At 43.9% G+C, this 20,843-nt stretch overlaps 1 protein-coding gene and 1 pseudogene across 1 annotated transcript in view; one reads left to right on the top strand and one right to left on the bottom strand.

The window, feature by feature from the left end:
* LOC129706493 (twinfilin-1-like) overlaps positions 1 to 20,843 on the bottom strand; it is a 36,820-nt gene that overhangs the window by 4,752 nt on the left and 11,225 nt on the right. The window contains exons 2-5 of the mRNA XM_055650831.1: positions 17,585 to 17,662; positions 15,008 to 15,186; positions 10,896 to 10,991; positions 6,239 to 6,334 (exon numbers count right to left, since the gene is read on the bottom strand). Coding sequence (XP_055506806.1) covers positions 6,239 to 6,334; positions 10,896 to 10,991; positions 15,008 to 15,186; positions 17,585 to 17,662 — 449 coding nt within the window. The remainder of the gene's footprint in view (positions 1 to 6,238; positions 6,335 to 10,895; positions 10,992 to 15,007; positions 15,187 to 17,584; positions 17,663 to 20,843) is intronic.
* LOC129706577 (U2 spliceosomal RNA) lies at positions 1,430 to 1,534 on the top strand (annotated as a pseudogene).

Genomic DNA, 20,843 nt, shown 5'->3' with positions numbered 1-20,843 from the left:
GAGGGAGACATAGATCAGCCATGGTTGAATGATGGCGTAGACTTGATGGGCTGAATGGCCTAATTCTGCTGTAATCACTTATGACCTTATGTATTCTAGCTGTGATAGATTAGTTTTTTTTTAAATAACGGACATAGAGTTTTTAATCATGTTATGTAAATTATGAGAGACCTACACAAATTAAACAAAATACACCCATTTTGCTTGGCAGGTAGATCAATAATAGGGAAACAGATTTAACTAAACAAAATGAAGTACTACAAGGAAAATTAGGATTTTACTTCGGAGTCACGTGAGTGACTACGTGAAGAACCCGCTTCCAACGCATGCATGTCATATCGCTACACGCATTGCAACAAGTCACACAGGGGGAACGACGTTCCCCAAGCGGGAGAATTTGAAAGTCGGGAACAGCAGGTAAGAGACTCTGCGTTCCTTTTTTCTACTTACCTTTTAGGTGGAGACATGGACCTGATCCATGAAGGCTGCGGAAAGCTGGCGGGGAGACCCGCGGAGTGCGAGCAGCCGGCAGGAGCAGCAACGGCACCAGTTTCCTGGAGGGGAAAAACCTGTGCCCGACTTCGCTCCCGCACCGGCAAAATTCACTTCTCGGCCGGGCGGGAAGCAAAGCAAAGACGTCCCGTATGCCAGTCTCAAGCGAGACTGGCTTGGAGCAGTCGCTAGCGGCCAGCGCCGAGGCTGCAGGACAGAGAGCAGGGACCAGTGCTGTAAGTACCGGGGGTACACAGGAGGGCTGGAAAAGCTCAGCGAGTGCAGCGGCACTAATGGAGCAAAGGAACTGGGGACGTTCGGGCCGAAAACCTTCTTCAAACGGTAAGCACCGGGGTTGGTCCAAGGGGTCCCTACGAACAGCCGGGTTTTACCGACTGCGGAACTGCCGCGAGGGACCAGTCCCGTGAACACCGGGGTCGGTCCGAGCGGCTCGAACCCGACACGCAGGGAACGACGTTCACCAGCGGGAGAATTGAAAGTCGGGAACAGCAGGTAAGAGACTCTGCGTTCCTTCCACTTACCCTTTAGGTGCAGACATGGACCGGGTCCATGTAAGCTGCAGAAAGCTGGCGGGAGAACCGCGGAGTGCAGGCAGCCGGCAGGAGCAGCAACGGCAGCCGGCAGGAGCAGCAACGGCACGGCGGCCGGCAGCGGCAGGAGCAGCAACGGCACATCGATTCCCGGAGAGGGAAAACACCTGTGCCCGACTTCGCTCCCGCACCAGGGGAAAATTCATTTCTCGGCCAGTATGCCAGTCTCGCTTTGGAAGCGAGTCTGGCTTGAAGCAGCGCTACCGGCCAGCGCCGAGGCTCACAAACTAAGGACATTGCAGTGGAGTTGACTGGCTGCAATCGACCGCGAGGGACCAGTACCGTGAGTACCGGGGTCGGTCCCAGCGGGTTTTTTAGTTACAGAGATCGCTTCTTGGCCTTTTGGCTAAGATCAAGTATAGTATCTGTTTATTATCAGTTTTAATATCTGATACGTCCCTTATCTAAGGACCATATAAGCAGGAGTGCCCAGAACTGAGGGCATTGGAGTGGGGTTGACCGGCTGCAACGACCGCGAGGGACCAGTACCGTGAGTACCGGGGTCGGTCCCAGCGGTCTGAGATAAACGAGCAGCCAGGAGCGCTGAGAGCGTTGGAGCCGGGTTTTGACCGCCTACACAGCAAAATCCAGACGTATCGGGTACAACCCCACGGACCCCATTGAATTGAGTGGCGGTGCAGGCTCGAGGGGCTGAATGGCCTGCTCCTGCACCTAATTTCTATGTTTTTTCATAAAAATCTGTTTATTAATCCTTTGGTTAAAGTATTAGATGGGTCCATGGCGCTGGAAGTACGGAGACGGCGTGGACCCGCTAGCCCCCGCTGGAGGAAGCCGGTACGAGTGGCTGCAGCATGACAGCAGCCAGCACAGGTGCCTGTGAGTACCGGGACCGTGTGGAGAGGTGGACCTACATACAAGACCGGTGCGGTCAGCGGTAGGGCGAGGAAAACCCGCAAACCAGTGCCCGTGTGTACGGGGGACGGAAACAGCGGGGGGAAAAAAGGAGCTCCTTCACAGTAGCAGTCACATGGATGTGGAGACTAGCCACAGTGGGCAGGAGGTAAGCCCCACATGGGTACCCCGTGCGGGACCCCTAGAGATCTCTAACTCTATAAAAAAGAGTAGGCAGGACCCTGATGGGCCAGAGCCTGGTAATACAGCGTCCCATGATCCTAACACAGCAGGGACTCTGCTGGACATGGTGGCTGATTACTTTAAACCAAGTCAAACAGGGGTAGACTTGGATCCAGGATGGCAATAGTATTAACTATATGTCTGGCCACAAACTCCAACAAGAAATATTTACAGAGACTGGCCAGACATCTGCCACCTGGCAACGGTGAGGCATTACAGGTGCCCAGTGTAAACCAATGCATTTGGCAGCATATGGGGAGGAACATCAGGAACCAGGACCTCAAGATCCAGAAAACCTTAAAGGGATTGACGGAAGGGATCACAGCATACACCCGCACCCTGGACTAAACAGAGGTAACCAAAGACCATCAAGACGCACTAGCTCTGTTTTAGTAATATGCAATATGAGCTGAACTACATGTGGAAGGCTGCCATTCAGCCAGCACTGGACCCCTAAAATGCTACCATTTGCAAACAAAGAACCGTGTGTGGACGAAGCCAAGACACTGGGGCTCATCAAGGCCAGCGCAAGGGCCTATTTTGGAGCACGATACCAGCCACATGCAAGGCCATAAAAATGTGGCTCATACCAGTGGCAGTGCCAGAAATCAATATAACCCGCAGCAGCCTTTTTAGGGTATGGCCAGGGACGGCCACCCTGGAAGATGCGGAAGCCTCAACCTCCCACACAACCCCGAACAAGAGATATCAAACCAGAACCCCCTTTTCAAAAAACCAAGGAAATAACACAACCACCGGTAACCATGGAGGTAGGTGGGTGTGGTTCTTCTGTAAAAAAGGGACCCACGACGGTGGGGGAGGGGAATTTGCAACACTACAGTTATGTATGGTGTAAAATCACTCCCATGATCATATAATCTCAGCAGGGACTCTGCAGGGTTATCTGATTAATTTAACCATCCCAAAACAGGGGTACAACATGGATCCAGAATGGCATTTTATTAACTATAAACCAAACAATCTAAACCCACATGGTGCTACAAATTTTGTACACACAAGCCACCTGTGTGATTGAGCATACTTTTCATGGAAAATTAGAATTTTGGCAAACATATTATTAAAAATCAAATAGATGGGGGTTGCAGGATTATCATTGACCTTTCAACCCTAAACACATTCGTTCAATATGTTCATTTTAAGATGGATACTCTTATTACTGATAAAGAATTGGTGTCAGCTGGGTTTTCTATATGGCAGGCATTGACTCAAAAGATACATACTATACAGTACCCATCAGAGGGGATCACAGACGGTGTTTGCAATTTAACTGGATGGGGGGGGGGAACTTTGGCAATATAGAGCTTACCAAAGGGGCAAACATCAGCCCCAATATTATTTACTAAAATTCTAAAACCAGCTTGGCATTGTTACGTAAACAAAGCCATAGGGTGATGTATTTCCCCCGTTCTGCCCCATCAATGGGGTACTAGGGAAAAAATTCAACAAGACTCGGCATCTGGGATTCTCATAGTACCCGACTGGCCTACTCAATCATGGTATTCGGTCATACAGGGGATGGTGTTAGAACCATGTTCCCTCATGAACATAGCCAAATTTATTAATTCATCCAGTGACTGGGGGCAGTCATCCATGCTATAAGACTATGGATTTGTTGATTTGTAGAGTCTGAAAGACCCACTACACGGCATGGGGCTGTCAGACAGGACGATGAATCTCATCTCATCTGCACAAAGACTGTCAACACGGAAGCAGTACCTTGGACACATCACGAAATGGGGCATATACTGCTTGGACAACAACCTCGACCAAAAGGCCAAGAACATTCTGGCCGTATTGGAATTTTAACAAGCCTCCATTATGATAATCGATGGAGCTACAGTGCCATCAATAGTGCCAGAAGTGCACTCTCCAATTACCTATCACAAGGAACGGAGCGGCACACGGTGGGAACACACCCCCTGGTAACAAAACTCATGAGGGGCATATTCAATGGTAATCCCCCTAAAACCAGGTACTCCAAAATCTGGGAGGTGGGTGTCGTTCTAAACATGCTGAGGAGCTGGTCGCCCATAACAGCATTGTCACTTCAGTAACGGACCATGAAGATGGTTATGCTCATGGCGTTAGTTACCGCACAACGAGTCCAGCCATTAAGCAAACTGAGCCTGGACTCCCTGATCATCTCACCCGAGAAACTGGTGTTTGTCATACAGGATTTAATAAAAGAAAACAGACCAGGTTCATCGGGTCAAGTGTTTGAATTTATGGTATACCCATATGACGAACGACTGTGTATAGCAAGACACATCCAACTATACATAGAATATACTAAGAGCATTCGAGGTCAGAGAATGGCGTTGTTAATCTCTTACAAGAAACCGCACAAAAGGGTCACGACCCAAACTATATCAAGGTGGCTCAAATATGTCCTAAAGATGGCAGGAATAGACACTAATGTTTTTTAACTCTCATTCCACCAGGGCTGCAGCAACATCCGCAGCAAAAATTCTAGAGGTACCCACAGACCAAATCCTCAGAATGGCAGGATGGTCATCCGAAAGGATTTTCCAAAGGTTTTATAATAAACCAGTTTTTTTGGAGCCATCATCGTGTTCGGAAACCATTTTACGTTCAACAATATAATTTGCCCGAATTTATATATTTTTTCGTTATACCACACAACTCTTTGTATAAGTGTGTTTTAAAATAACTAATGATGCTCTCTCCCAATACCCAAGGCAGTTGTGAAGCATGGACTCGTTCCACGGCATGAGGTCACAGAGCTTTGAAATCTTCACGTAGTCACTCACGTGACTCCGAAGTAAAATAGTAAGATTAAACGAGAACTTACCAGTTTGAAGTTTGATCTGTATTTTATGAGGAGGAACGTTGAGGGAATACGTGCCCTCCGCTCCCACCCTCTTATGATCATATCAAAAACTGGTATCTCTTTGATAATCTTACTATGTTAGGTCATTATAGGTTTCTGTGACCTCACACCGCTGCTTTGAAGAATGACACGCATGCAAACTATTACGAACTAGGCCCTTTGGCCCCACAATGTCTGTGCCGTACATGATGCCAAATTAAACTAACCATATCTGCCTGCTTATGATCCATGACCCTCCATTCTTTGCTTGTTTTCATGCTTGTCTAAATGTTTGTTAAATGTTACTATCAGGTCTGCTTCCACCACTGCCCCAGGCAGCACAATTCAGGCACCCCTTGCCCCACATCTTTGAATATTCCCCCTCTCACCTTAAAGCTATACCCTTTAGTATTTGACATCTCTACCCTAGCAAAAAGTGAGATAAAAAAAAACAGGACAAGCCGAGGCCGACAACAAATGACCTCAGGCAATGAGATTCCCTGATAGGCTGACAGGTTAACAGGTTAGAGACAGTGTGGGACCAAGAAGGATATTTTGTTGTGAACCATGGAATGGGTTAACAGACATTTAGTGGAGGAAAGGGATGGGGGGGGGGGGGGGGGTAAGAGGGAGGGTTGGGGAGGAAGATGTTTGGAGAACTTACCCAAAATTGAAAAATTCAACGTTCATACCACTGCGCTGTAAACCACCCCGGCCAAATATGAGATGCTTTACCTCCAATATTCGAGTGGCCTCACTCCAGCAATGGAGGAGGCTCAGCACAAAAAGCTGAGTATTGGATTGGTTGGAGGAGTTAAAGTGCTTGGCACCCAGGAGATGCAGTAGCCCTTGGCACACCAAGCGCGAGTGTTCAGCCAAACGGTCGCTGAATTTGCAACAAGGTATCCCTCTTACGCTCACAGTCTCTAGCCAACAATTGGACTATCAGGGAACCTCCTTGCCCGCAGTCATCTGTTGCCGACCCCGATTTGTCCTGTTTTTTTTTTTTTCTTGCGTCCAGTTTCTCTCCCCCACTCAATCAGCTTGAAGAAGCGCTTGACCCGACACTTCCCCTATCCATTTTCTCCAGAGATGCTGCCCGACCCGCTGAGCTTCTCCAGCAGTTTATGCCTATCTTTAGCATCAACCAGCATTTGTAGAACCTTTTTATTATATTTAGCTCATTTACCTTAATCTTCTGTAGCTCTTCTTCTGCTGCTGTCAGTGGGACGGGACCCTTTTGCAAAACAAGATGCTTTGTGTAACCACTGAAGGAAACATCCTCCTACAAACACAGAAGTGGAAAATAGAAAAACTGACCCATCAAAATACACTTTATCCTCACGTTATTCAACGTTCTGTTCCTATCACCACTCCCCATTATCCCAGCAACCTCTTCCCATACCCAAGGTTTGCTCATCCTTCCTTAGATAAGAAGGCAATCCTGTTTTGGCCCTGCAGATAATAAAACATTCAACTCAGTAATTCCCCGTTATTTGATGTGGCTCTATTTGCTTCTAACAATCCAGTCCTCGAACTATATTAAGAGCCAATGATGGACAAAAAGGTTGAAATTTACAAGGAGCACGGTTTGGGAAAGGCCACATAGAAAGATGGGGGTCATTTTAATTGAAGCATCAGTAAATCAGGAGTCAATTGAAGTCAGTGTATCTAGAATGATAAGCAAACAGAATTTGACATGAAATGATCAGTAAACAATGAGCTGATCTTTATAGTTCAGCTGATACTTATAGAGGAAAGAGGAATAGCTAAGCAGGGCTCGAAATTAACGGTTGCCCTGGTGCCAATGGCCACCTAAAGTCCTGCCGGGCAACCTAAAAGCTGTGCCATTTTGCCCGGCTTGGCAAGCACCCGGGACACTTGCTGTTCAACTCTGAACGGGCCACCCCTCTCTATCTCTCTCTCTGTCACTCTCTGTCTCTGCCCGCCATCCGTGTCTGGGCCGCCGGGTCTCCGCTCTCCGCTCGCTGTTCCTCATCCGCCGGCCGCCTTGCACATGCGCACTGCTCCGGCCAGCACATCATCGGTCGCCCTGCACATGTGCACTGCCACGGCAACTGGTTGGCGCCGGGTACTTTCTCCCTCCCTTTGCATTATGGGAGATCTGGCCACCATTGCTGTCCGGTTACTGCCTCGCCGCGACCGCTGAAAACCAACGCAGAATCACTCCCTGGAGCTGAAGTAACTCTCTGGAGTAATTCGTGCTTCTTGGTTTCCTGGTCCTCCAAACATATTCTAAATGGAATTTAAACTGGAAGTGTTGGAGGGTCCACAACCAAACTTCAAACTCTGAACAATAACAGCCTATTGCATTTTACCTGTTTATTTATTGTATATATATATATGGTCTATGGTATATAGACACACTGAACTTTTATCTCCTGTTCTGTTCTGTATTATGTTTACATATCCTGTTGTGCTGCAGCAAGCAAGAATTTCATTGTCCTATCTGGGACACATGACAATAAAACTCTCTTGACTCTTGACTTGGACATAAGCAAAAAAGGATTTTTGGGGAAAAAAGAACTACCTTAAATTTAGTTGCGTCTAGTTGGGTAACTATGGTAGGGTGAAGACTATTCCTTGCTTTAATTGTGCGGGCGAACTCCATGGAGTAGCCAGCATCTCTGGATAGAAGAAATTTGGTGACGTTTCGGGTAGAGACCTTTAGACTCCCTCTGGTTTTAGTGTTTTAGTTTAATTTAAAGATACAGGGTGGAAATAGGCATATATATATATATATATAATGTATATATATATATATATAATAATGTGTGTGTATAATGTAGTAGAGCTAATAGGACTTGATTTTTCAAGCCCTGTAATAAGTCAGCACTCTTGCTATTTGCAGTGGGATTGGAGTGGTGGAAGGTAGGGTAGGTACGTCATCGGGTTCATCAGGTGGGCACCCTCCTTCTTTGACATTTCATTGATAAGCCTACAACATTTCCAGAGGGCTCAACGGTGATACCTGGCGTCCCAGTTGCACCCCCCTCAGTTCCATACCCTCCTGTCTTCATCTTGCAGCCCAATTGTTGTCTCTCCTTTAGATCCAAATCCAATTGCTGCTTTTTTCTGCAGAATTTGATAATGACTTGATTGCTTGTTGGAGGGAGCGACCCCTCACCCCCATTTTCTTTAATAGCCTGGTCATAGGTGTATCAACAAATCCCCTGCATCCCAATTCGACAGGGAAAATCTTGATCTTCTAGCCATTCTGGGAAGCTTCAGTTGCCAGTTCAGAGTATTTGGTCTTTTTCCTCTCATAAGCTTTAACACCATCTTCCCATGGAACTGTCAGTTCCACAACGTATGCCAACGTGGCTGTTGTAGACCACAGGACCATGTCTGGCCGGAGTGTTGTAGCCACAATGTAGGTATGTTACAAAACCTACCTGAATCGTGGCTGAGAATCTGCCCCACCCCGTGTGCGCGATTTTGGCGCTGTTTAGAGGGGGCGGGTTTAAAACACGATTTTTACTAGGCTGTTGCAATCGAAAATGTTCAGCTTAGTAAATCATTAACGGAAAATCGCTGAAAGACCCTGTCGCAAAAGATATTATTAGTTTTTATGGCCTTGTATAATAGTTATAGTAGTTTAAAAATCACTCTCTAAACCAGCGACCTCTCGCAGCCCCAGGGTTTTATAAAGCAAACAATTAAAGGTATGTACCTTATTTTTACATTAAAAGGGGCTTCTTAAGAACCCTGTATATAAAGTTTTCTATAGCGAGTAGCTCATTTTGGGCTCTTTATATCCCGCAGTATTTTTCTGGGCATTTGAGGGCACAAATCCAACGCAATGTGAACGTTCTAAACCAGCGCATTCACAGGAACCCACTAGAAAGCCGATTTAAATTGACTTTAATTTACAGCAATTGAACACTAAATTCCTTCCATTTGGCCTATAAATTGATGTAAATGAGATTTAAAAATCATGTTTTATTGTGAATTATTTGTGAATATTATTTGGACACTTAGGCTATTTAAAAATGTTAATCATTTATTAAGAAATGGATAGATGTTTAGATCTAGTAATTGAAGTTTGAAATTAGCTACAATTGGGTAACTAACTAATTATATGCTTTAATTTCAGGTCACCCAAGTAAGATTATTTTATATTTGTTTCAGAATGGTTCAATCTATGATAACTGAAAATTTCATTCAGTTCTCTTAATTTTTAAGAAGGTTATGGGCTTTTGACTGTCCATGATCACAGCTTTTTTGTTATGTCCATAGAAAATCAATAGGGAACAAGATGCTAATTTCCGAGTATGAAAATGGCCATAACCTTTTTATTACTTGAGATATGAAAGTGAATTAGGTGTCAAATTAAACTTATCTTTATGCTTTATCTGATGGGATAAATTGCAGACTTGATTTTTTTTATCTCAAAATTTTGTAACATTGCTACACAATGTCGGGAAAACACAAGCCTTTTTTCTAAGTCCACTTCCATTTTCCAATCCCGAGCAGGCTGCAGAATGCTTGCATCCATTGATGTTATCTGGAGCTCTGGAGGTTGGCCTGCTGGTACAAATGTTGTGAAGTGGACAATGTTGGTGGGGAAGCATTTGTGGTCGTTCGTCTCTGTTCAAGGACTGATGCCAGCTGTCTGAGAACTTGGTTATGCCGCCAAGTGTAACCCCCTTGGTCGAGGCTCATAGTGCATCCTGTTAAAATGTGCCTTAGTGATGCAGGTGCTTGGCAAAGGGAGCAAACGGGGTCTTCTCCAAACCACTGCTTCAGGTTCTGGTGTGATGGTAGAACAACATAAGTGGCTCTGATGACAAAACTTAGCCGAGATCCTTCCGTGAGCTTTGCATCATGTCATCGACACAAACTCTTCACTGGCCTTTCTGAAACAGTTGGAACAGGTATTCCGTCAATATGAAATCTGTGATCCTTGACTTGACCTTTGACAATGGAGATGCTTCTGCACTTGCTGGGTTTAATCTTCATCCTTGCCCATGTGATGTTTTGATGAAGTTTTTCCAGAAGTCTCTTGGTGCAGGGGATAGTTGTTGTTAGTGTTGTTATATTGTCCATATTGGCTCTTATCGGTGGCAATCGCTGACCACACTGAAGCCATTTTCCTCCCACAACCCATTTTGATGCCCTGATAATGAGCTCCATTGCCACAGTGAAGGTCAATGGGAAGATGGTGCACCCCGCCATGATGCTTACTTCCAGTGGTTGCCACGCTGTGGTAAAGTCCGATGTTGTGAGACAAAATTGCAGATCCTGGAAGTAGTTTTTTACTAGATTTGTTATTATTGCAGGCAACTGAAAGAATTCAAAAGCAATCCACAGTAGCGAATGAGGAACTGATCCATAGGCGTTGGCCAGATCGAGGAACAAGACATGCAGATTATTTCGTTCTTTCTTAGCAGTCTGGATTTAATGCCATATAATGCTGGTATGTTCAAGGCATCCCGAGAAGCCTGCTATGCCAGCCTTTTGGATTGACTTATCAATGAAATGGTTTTGTTTCAGATACTTTGTAAGTCTTTTCACCACCACACTGAAATTTTTGTTAGTTTTGAATATTTTGCCTCTAGTTCCAGGGGCTCATGTTCCCTTTAATGGGCAACAATTAATTAGACTTGGAGCACACTCTGACTTGGTAAAGCCAAACGATGGATGTGGATTAATTGCACACAGTTCATTTTACTAGTGATGCAACATCAATGCAAATAAAGTGATTTGAGCACATTAGGAACTGACATCAAATATCACCCTGAGATCGTCACTGATATCCTGAGATAGAGTAAGGACTGGTAGCAAAACAAAAACGAACCACAGATTAAAAAGTAGATTCATACCGTTACAGTCCCAAATAATTCATCTTTGATGTGGCTATTCCCAAATTCCTTCTTCAAAGTTGTTCTTGTTGCTGCATATAACATTTTTTGTCGAACCTGCAGAAAAGATATAGGAAAATAAAACTTCACAAACCTTCTATGAACACAGATTCAGCTTTTTTAAACAAATACCATCAATGACAATTACGTAGCTCTAGGCTGCATGAAAAACATTCACCCACTTTGAAAAAGTCTACTTAGATTAAGTAAACATGTCATGACATTTGCAAATGCAATGTGGATATAAACATAGTGCCTCTGAATGTAATGAACTGGGAGTATTATCAAACAAGACTTGACACTCAGGCACAGTGAGTGGAAAGTAACTAAACAGGAAATGCATGGATGCCCCGAATTAGAATAGTGCCGAAATCTACAAATCATCTTATTTATTAATACTATATCTAATTTATATTTATTTTAGAAAATATTTCATAATTTTTTCAACTGGTATGTCAGAGCTACATGACAAACATTCAAAATATATATTCTGCTTTACAAAAAATCTACCATAAGAACAATGCTAAGTATGTTGCATTATTGGGAGCAATACTACGTTAATTAATATTGATAAGAAGCACTGATAAACCACATTAGGAAACTGAACATCGGAAATTTAAAAAACATGCATTAAAGATAGTCTTGAAAACCTTTTAAAATAATCTCACATTTATGTATTTACACTGTTAAGATGCTTTATTTAAAAAAAATATATAAATTAGAAAAATAAATCAAGCTATTTGGTAATGGTACAAATGATCAGATAACACACATTCAAAGAATACTTGCATCTAAACTTCAATGGGTGTTAGTCCAAAGCATTAACTCTTTTTCGTTCCACAGATTCTGTTTAACCCACTGATTCTAGCAATTTCCATTGTTTTTAAATAGCCTTGAAACATCTAACTGATGTTCAGTATCATTTACTCCAAATTCTACACAATAATAATCTACAAAATAATTCCATAATGCATTAAGATGAAATCTCTAACACTAAGTTAATGCTATATGCAGGCAACATTTTCTGTAGTGACCAGAACATATGGGTAGAACCTCAAATGTTGCAGAAGCAGGTATTTAGCCAGGATCATAGAAAATGGTTTCCTTTATGCACATTGTACATAAAATCTTTAATTTGTTATTTTTTGCTAACTGTAAGCTGTAGAAATTCTTCCCATTGGGAAAATGGATCAAATAATTGTGGTGTGATTCACATTTGTACATCCGAATCTAACCATCAGATCCGCATGCTTGATATTCAGTTCTGTAATCACCAATCAATGCAATAGAAATTAATCTTAATGGTGCAACTAGTGACCTACACTTCTCACTGGCAGTAGAATAAGAAGCAAACTCCGGTGTATATCGATCAAAGGGCAATTACAGTCCCTGTAGACCAAGGAGGATTTTCAGAATTGATTGATGTCAATCCTTGCAGCATCTCCAGTTTGCATCTATAACATGTTTTGTTTTAGATAAAATGGAGAGGGAGAGTCTGGAATGTTAACCAGAATTTATAAGCTTTGTGATTACTTAGATGCCTGCTATAATATTCCAGTTAAAAATTGCTTTGCTACTTTTTAATGTTATCAATATTCCTCTGTAAGATATCCCAAGGCTGGGTGTTAAACCCTTATGAAGATATTTAACTTCAAGATTCATAAAACAGCAATGATGATTCACCCACTTAAATCATGTGAGGACAATGCACTGTATTAATTCAGTTAGATCAATTACCTAAATACAATTAATTAATTGCAAATTCCCACAGATGCCAGCATTTTGACCTGTTGATGCAATTTATGAAGCTTGTGATATCACAGCATAAGCAAGCTACTGGAGAGTGTTGCCATTTAATGAACGGAAGCTGCCTTGATGAGAGTGGGACATGAGAATGCACCCATAAAGGAAAGAGCTGAGAGCTGGTGAAGGTACTGGCCATCAGAAGCCCATCGCTTGTGCAAAATGGTGGCAGAACTAGGAGACAACAGCCACGTCCTTCTGGAAGGAGGCATTTGCAAAGACCTTGGGTAAAACCATGAAAATCTGGACTTTAGAGCAGCTGGAAATGTAGGAAAATGCCCATCTTACTCTATCCGTTCCCGCAGAGATTTGTAACACCAGCCTGGAAATGATCCAAAGGTCAAAATGCCAAAGGGCCATGAACTCCATGGACAAGGTGGACAAGAGATTTGTGAGGCTGCATTGAAGACACATTAGATCCTTCAATATCAGTTCCAAGCTAAACGAGTTTAGAATAGAATGAGAACGTTGTTTATTCAATGGGAACTTTGTTTATTCAATGGCAACTTGAACGTCCAGGAGCAGAAAAGAATGCTGAAAGTTGCGACCACTGTCCAGTCCATCAATGGCTCTGACCTCCCCACCATCGAAGGGATCTATCGCAGTCGCTGCCTCAAAAAGACTGCAAACATCATCAAAGACCCACACTATCCTGGTCACACACTCATCTCTCCGTTGCCATCGGGAAGAAGGTACAGGACCCTGAAATCTGTAACATCCAGGTTCAGGAACAGCTCCTTCCCCACAGCCATCGGGCTATTAAACACAACATCAAATAAGCTCTGAGCAATAACAGTCTATTATTACTATTGCACTTTATCGAATATTTATTGTGTATATATGGTCTGTAGGGGGCGCTGCTCTGGCAGCAGCCTGTCAGCAGCGCGTCAGTTTTTTCAACCTTTTTTTATTTTTTAGTATGTTTTAAAGTATGTATTTAATGTTCCTTCGTGTGTTTTGTGTGGGGGGTGGTGTGGGGGGGTAAGGGGGAAACCGCTTTGGTCGCCTCCTCCATGGAGAGGCGAGTTTTTTCAGGTCGCCTCCCCCGTGGCCTAACATCAAGGATCGGCGCGGCCTTTCCCGGAGACGCGCCCGGGGGCTTCAGCGGCGGGCGCAGCGTGGACTCTCGTTGTGGAGCGGGTGAGCCCTCGCTGGGGCTCGCTGGAGGGGAGCGCTCCGTTTCGCTGGCCCGGGGCTGCCGGCAGCCTGAAGCCGCGGTCTGCAGAGTTCCAGCTGCCGCGGCGTCTACAGCCCGGGATCCCTCGTGGGGGACCCGGGGGAAGAAGAAGCCATCACTGCCGGCCCGCGGCCAACTTCTACCGTGGGGCCGGCATGGACTCACCATCACCCCTGGAGGGGAGCTTCGACCGCCGGCCCTGCAGTGTACGGTGCTTCTGGCTGCGGCGGAGTCTTTAAATCTCGACCGATCGGCCCTACACCATCTTATAGCCGCGGTCTCCGGTGAGGAAGAGCCGATCCTGGACTGACTCTGGACTCTGGTCCTGTCCACGGGGGGGAAATGGAGGAGGACTGGCCAAATTTTGTGCCTTCCACCACAGTGATGAATGTTGTGGTGGATGTTTGTGTTACAGTTTTATTGTGGTTGTGTGTTCTTTATTATTGTACTGCTGCTGACAACCCAAATTTCCACCGACCCTGGTTGTGTGGCAATAAATTATATCTATCTATCTATTGGCCTATAGACAGACTGGACTTTTATCTCCCGTTCTATATTCTGTTGTTCTGCAGCAAGTAAGAATTTCATTGTCCTATCTGGGACACATGACAATAAAACTCTCTTGACTTAAGATGGAATTTAAGTGTCATGTGTATGCTGTACACACCAAAGATTAATTTTATATGCTGCACTATTATTGACACCATTTGGGATGAGATTCACACTGGACAAGAGGTGATGGGGAAGGGAAAATCCTGCTGTAAAGTAGAAAGTTAAATTTCACAATGACTGCTGAGATTTCAACCACTGAGCATCATTGTTTTACGATGGGTGTTTGGTTTGGTTGTGAAAACTACACTGTAGAATCCCTCTACCCCTCTCTAATAGACACACAATTCACTACGTTGATTCAAAGTAACATACAGCCAAGAGTGCCTATAAACTACATCCTAATAAACTACAACACCTTCCTGTTAAATTGGAAAGACGGAACCTTCTTGAAATGCTATTCGGTCCCAAGGCCTTTTCTTGCAAAGCTTGTTATATTTAAATCACATTTTCATTTATCTTCATATGACAGCCAAATTCTTACTGGTGAAAGGTCAGGTGACCAGGCAATAAAGAGCCACTGAAATCCCTGAACATTCATGGTGTCCAATCGGTACAAGATATAGGCAGGCTGCTGTTCTTCTAACAGAGGAAGAATACACAGATCATATTCTTGGTCCCATCTGCTAACAGACTCCCTGGATGCACCAACCTTGAGTTGTTCTGTAACAAATAATTAACATTAGCAAGGAAAATTAGAAGAAAAAAAAATCAGAAATGCAAAACCCAATCCTGTAACTTGCCTACATTTTATTTTAATGCTAAACTATTGTCAAGTCATAGAAACATAGAAACATAGAAATTAGGTGCAGGAGTAGGCCATTCGGCCCTTCGAGCCTGCACCGCCATTCAATATGATCATGGCTGATCATCCAACTCAGTATCCCGTACCTGCCTTCTCTCCATACCCTCTGATCCCCTTAGCCACAAGGGCCACATCTAACTCCCTCTTAAATATAGCCAATGAACTGGCCTCGACTACCCTCTGTGGCAGAGAGTTCCAGGGATTCACCACTCTCTGTGTGAAAAAAGTTCTTCTCATCTCGGTTTTAAAGGATTTCCCCCTTATCCTTAAGTTGTGACCCCTTGTCCTGGACTTCCCCAACATCGGGAGCAATCTTCCTGCATCTAGCCTGTCCAACCCCATAAGAATTTTGTAAGTTTCTAAAAGAGTGATATAGTGTGGAAACAAGCCCTTCGGCCCAACTTGCCCATACTGGCCAACATGTCCCAGCTACACGAGTCCCACCTGCCTGCGTTTAGTCCATATCCTCCAAACTTATCCTATCCATGTACCTGTCCAAATGTCTCTTAAACGTTCCAATAGTACCTGCCTCCACAACCTCCTCTGGCAGCTCGTTCCATACACCCACCACCCTTTGTGTGAAAAAGTTACCGCTCAGATTCCTATTAAATTGTTACCCCTTCACTTTAGACCTTTGTCCTCTGGTCCTCGATTCCCTCACTCTGGGCAATAGATCTATGCATCTACCCGATCTATTCCTCTCATGATTTTATACACCTCTATAAGATCATCCCTCATCCTCCTGTGCTCCAAGGAATAGAGACCCAGCCTACCCAACCTCTCCCTATAGCTCAGATCCGCTAGTCCTGTCAACATCCTTATAAACCTTCTCTGAACCCTTTCAAACTACAATATCTTTCCTATAAAATAGGTGCCCAGAACTGAACACAATACTCCAAATGCGGTCTCACCAACGTCTTAGTCAACTGTAACATGACCTCCCAACTTCTATACTCAATACTCTGATGAAGGCCAAAGTGCCAAAAGACCTTTTGACCATCTTATCTACCTGCGACTCGACCTTCAAGGAACCAAGCACCTGCACTCCTAGATCCCTCTGCTCGACAACATTCCATTGATTAAAACAGCATTGATGGGTAGAAATGCTGTTTGTTAGAGTTACATAAAGATTGTGAACTTCAAATGGAAGATTCACAGAACAGCACTGAAACGCTCAATTCTGACAGTTCCTTATTGATGTGTTGCAAATTCTCAGCAAAAGAATTCAGAGATGACAGCAGGAGGAAAAGCCACATTTACTAACGAAAGAGGACATCTCCGACGCAACAAGGATAGAGTTCCCTTGGTCCTCACCTTGCACCCCACCAGCCTCCGCATCCAACACATCATCCTCCAACATTTCCATCATCTCCACTGTGATCCCACCAGTAGTCACATATTCCCATTCCCACCTCTTTCTGCCCTCTAGAGGCCATTTCCTCCACAACTCCTTGGTTCACTCATCCCTTCCCACCCAAACCATCCCCTGCCCAGGTACTTTGGCCTGCAGCCATATAAGTTGTAACACTCTCCCTATCTGTCCTCCCACACCACCATCCAGGGACCCCAGCAGTCCTTCCAAATGAGGCAGAAGTTCACATGGACCTCGTCGAACCTCATCCACTGCATCCGGTGTTCCCGATGTGGCCGCCTGTACATCGGTGAGACCACATGCGGATTTAGTGATTGTTTCACTGAACACTTACGCTTGGTCTGCCAAGGCCCACAGGATCTCACGATTACTATCCATTTTAACTCCTCTTCCCGTTCCCATACTGAACTTTCCTTCGTAGACCTCCTCCATTGCCAGAGTGAGGCCACACAAAACTAGAGAAACAATACCTTGTACTCCTCTTTGGTAGCTGAATGGTATGAATTCTCCAATTTTCAGTATCCCCTAGCTTCACAATTTGTATCGCTTTAATCATTTCTGTATCATATCTTCTTGCATTTGTGACGCGAGTCAAAAGATATACAAATTGAGAGAGCACAATTTATCCCTCTAATTATTTTTAAGACCGTATTGGACTTCAATAAACGTGAGCAGGCAGTATCTTCAATCAGTGTAGTGGAGTCATAAATCTTACATTTGAAGACAATTAATTTGGCTTGCATAATATAATTTTGTTTTCGTATTATAAGATTTGATGTTTTATAAGGAGCATACTAAAAGGTTTGACTGTTTAAGATGTGACATAAAAGACAATTCTGTGGTGATTCTCGCTAAGTGCAGATTCCAGCTCCTGAACAACCTACCGTTTTCAATCACAATTTTCAGGACACAGAATTCTCCATTCCTGGCCCTGGCAAAGATATTCTTTAGTTCTTTGGAAACTGTGGAAAAAAACAGAATAGAATATTTCTGCCAAAAAGTGGTTAGTTGTGTTTAAGAAATGTCTTTTAAGATTATGGATTCTATACATTTAAATACAGTAATTACTTAAAGTGTTTACCCCTATTAGGTATAGTTCACTAAAATTATAAAACTAAATAACAATTATAAAACGATGAATTATTGACAATACAGATAATTGCAAGTGATTTGCTCAGATGGTCACCAAACGATATTACTGAGTGAGTCCCTGCATGAGTCTTTTCTTTTTAAATTGAACACCCACTGCTCCAGTTCAATACAGACTAATTGCTTAAATTCCAGTGATATTTCCATTTTTAGATGGTAAACACCATTTTCTGTTTCAACGATTATTAGTGTGTGGGGGGTGGGGGGGGGGGGGGGAGCTCAAAATTCTTTCCCCTGGAGACCCGACCCTTTTCTTTGACGTCTCCGTCTTTCTTCTTTTAGGAAAATAGAGCTGCGGAATAACCTTTCTTCAGCCAGCGCTGCTGTCCAGTTCCTATACAGCATACATATACCGGGAGCCCGGGCGGGTCCCTGGTTACTTAAATTCCATCTTAATGAAGATATGGATGGTCCAATCCCTTTTGGAATTTAGCACTTTGTGCGCCCGCCGGGGGTCGAAACAAGAGCCCGCCGGGGTTACACCAACAGCTTGGCCTCATCAATATGGATCGGGACATTTCCGCCGTGGGGGCTTTGACTCTTCTTTGACTCTGAATAGCGGTAAGCACAGTTTCTTCACTACAGACTACACATTTCAAACCAATGACCCCAACCTTAAATGATTAATGCAGATTGAGTACAAGAGGCAGGAAATCATGATGCAGCTATGTCAGACTTTGGTGAGGCTGCATTTGGAGTATTGTGTGCATTTCTGGTCACCACATTGCAGGAAAAATGTGGCACCTTTGGAAAGGGTGCAGAGGAGGTTTACCAGAATGATGCCTGGATTAGGGGTATTAGCTACAGGGAAAGGTTGGACAGACTTGAATGGTTTTCACTAGAGTGTCGGAGTTTGAGGGGAGGCCTGATACGAATATAAAAACTATGTGAACATATAGGGTAGGCAGTCAGTACTATTGCCCGAGATGGAAATATCAAATATTAGAGGGCATAGCTTTAAGATGAGAGGGGCCAATTTTTTTAAAAAGTGATGTGCGGGTTATTTTTTTTTATACAGAGGGTGGTGATTGCCTGGAACACATTGCCGGGGTGGTGGTGAAGATAGATGCAATTGTGACATTTAAGAGACATTTGCATCGGCTGAGAATGGAGGGATATGAATTAATTGCAAGCAGATAAGAGTTGGTCTTGGCATCACTTTTGGCACATTGTTTCTGAGCTGTTATTCTATATCCTTAAAAGTTATTGCTAACATAAAGACAAATAATGTAGACTGTAAACCAATAAAAACTAAATGAATATAAAAAAGACTACAGATAATAGATATCTGAGATGGCTGAAAATACTCAGTAAGTCATTCAGCAGGACATGAAATTTCAGAACATGACTATCACCTGGAAGATTATTCTGAAAGATCAATATAGCCTTTTCTTATTTTTTTGAATGATTTACATTAACAAAAAGCAAATTATTAACAATCTGATCAGTTACAGCAGTAAATATGAAATTGCATCTGTAAAATATCACAATGTTACATTTGTTCTGTTAAAATAGCCCAAGGCTGGGAACTCCAGCGTAAGTGTGTGTGGACTCCTAGGTCATGGTTCCAGGGCCGGCCTTAGGGGGTGTCGGGCCCAATTGGGAACAATTATGGTGAGCCCCAGGTTCCCAGTCAAGGTCTGTCAGCCCTGTTATTTAGAATATATTATGAAATTGTACGCTGAGGTGCTATGGATTATACACTGTCTGAATCTCTCCTGCTCCCATTTGACTGTCAGTACCTCCGCTGGCTTCCAACCTTTACCGTGGCTGTTAATTACCATAAACTGCATTATGTGATTGGACACAATGCCCTTGGAGACAGCGACTGATTGGACGGGAGGAGACCTATTTGTTGATTGGACGGGAATTTTAAGGCAAGCTGGTTGGTGATTGGACGCAACCCCCGTAGAGACAGCGATTAATTGGCCATCAAATAATCAGGCACAAAAAAATTGACAAATAGGAAAACAAAAAACGCTGGTCTGGGCGAACTCAGTGGACTATCTCGCTCCAAACTAAACAGTATAACATGCAGGTACATTCATTTAAAATAAAAGTCAGTGATTATTTCACATGATTTCTCACTGTGTAAAGCTCAGTATCTAACCAATTTCTGTTTAACACGTTTGGTCTGCCGTGAGCATTTTTCTCTCCCAAAACAGTTCATATCTAGCAATACGATCAACAAACCAGTCAGCGGTTGGACGCAGTCATGCGATTAGCAAGCGATTGATAAGATTTGATGGGGCACCCTGAGCTTTTTTGCATCAGTAATAGGGTTAAGTTATTGAATTTTGTCGTTTCTCATACGTTCTCATATTCTATGAGTATTGTGTTTACACGCCTGTTATGCTGTTGCAAATAAGAATTTCATTGTTCTGTTGTGGGTGCACATGACAATTATACATTCTTGACTCAGATTCAGATTCAGATTCAGATTCAATTTTAATTGTCATTGTCAGTGTACAGTACAGAGACAACGAAATGCATTTAGCATCTCCCTGGAAGAGCGACATAGCACATGATTTGAATAAATAATAATGTGTCTGGGGGGGGGGTGGTGATTGGCAGTCACCGAGGTACGTTGTTGAGTAGAGTGACAGCCGCCGGGAAGAAGCTGTTCCTCGACCTGCTGGTTCGGCAACGGAGAGACCTTTAGCGCCTCCCGGATGGTAGGAGGGTAAACAGTCCATGGTTGGGGTGAGAGCAGTCCTTGGCGATGCTGAGCGCCCTCCGCAGACAGCGCTTGCTTTGGACAGACTCAATGGAGGGGAGCGAGGAACCGGTGATGCGTTGGGCAATTTTCACCACCCTCTGCAATGCCTTCCGGTCGGAGACAGAGCAGTTGCCATACCATACTGTGATGCAGTTGGTAAGGATGCTCTCGATGGTGCAGCGGTAGAAGTTCACCAGGATCTGAGGAGACAGATGGACCTTCTTCAGTCTCCTCAGGAAGAAGAGACGCTGATGAGCCTTCTTGATCAGAGTAGA

Source organism: Leucoraja erinacea, chromosome 19 (assembly GCF_028641065.1).
Source record: "Leucoraja erinacea ecotype New England chromosome 19, Leri_hhj_1, whole genome shotgun sequence".
Classification (NCBI taxonomy): Eukaryota; Metazoa; Chordata; class Chondrichthyes; order Rajiformes; family Rajidae; genus Leucoraja; species Leucoraja erinaceus.
This window is presented reverse-complemented; position numbering and strand designations above follow the sequence as displayed.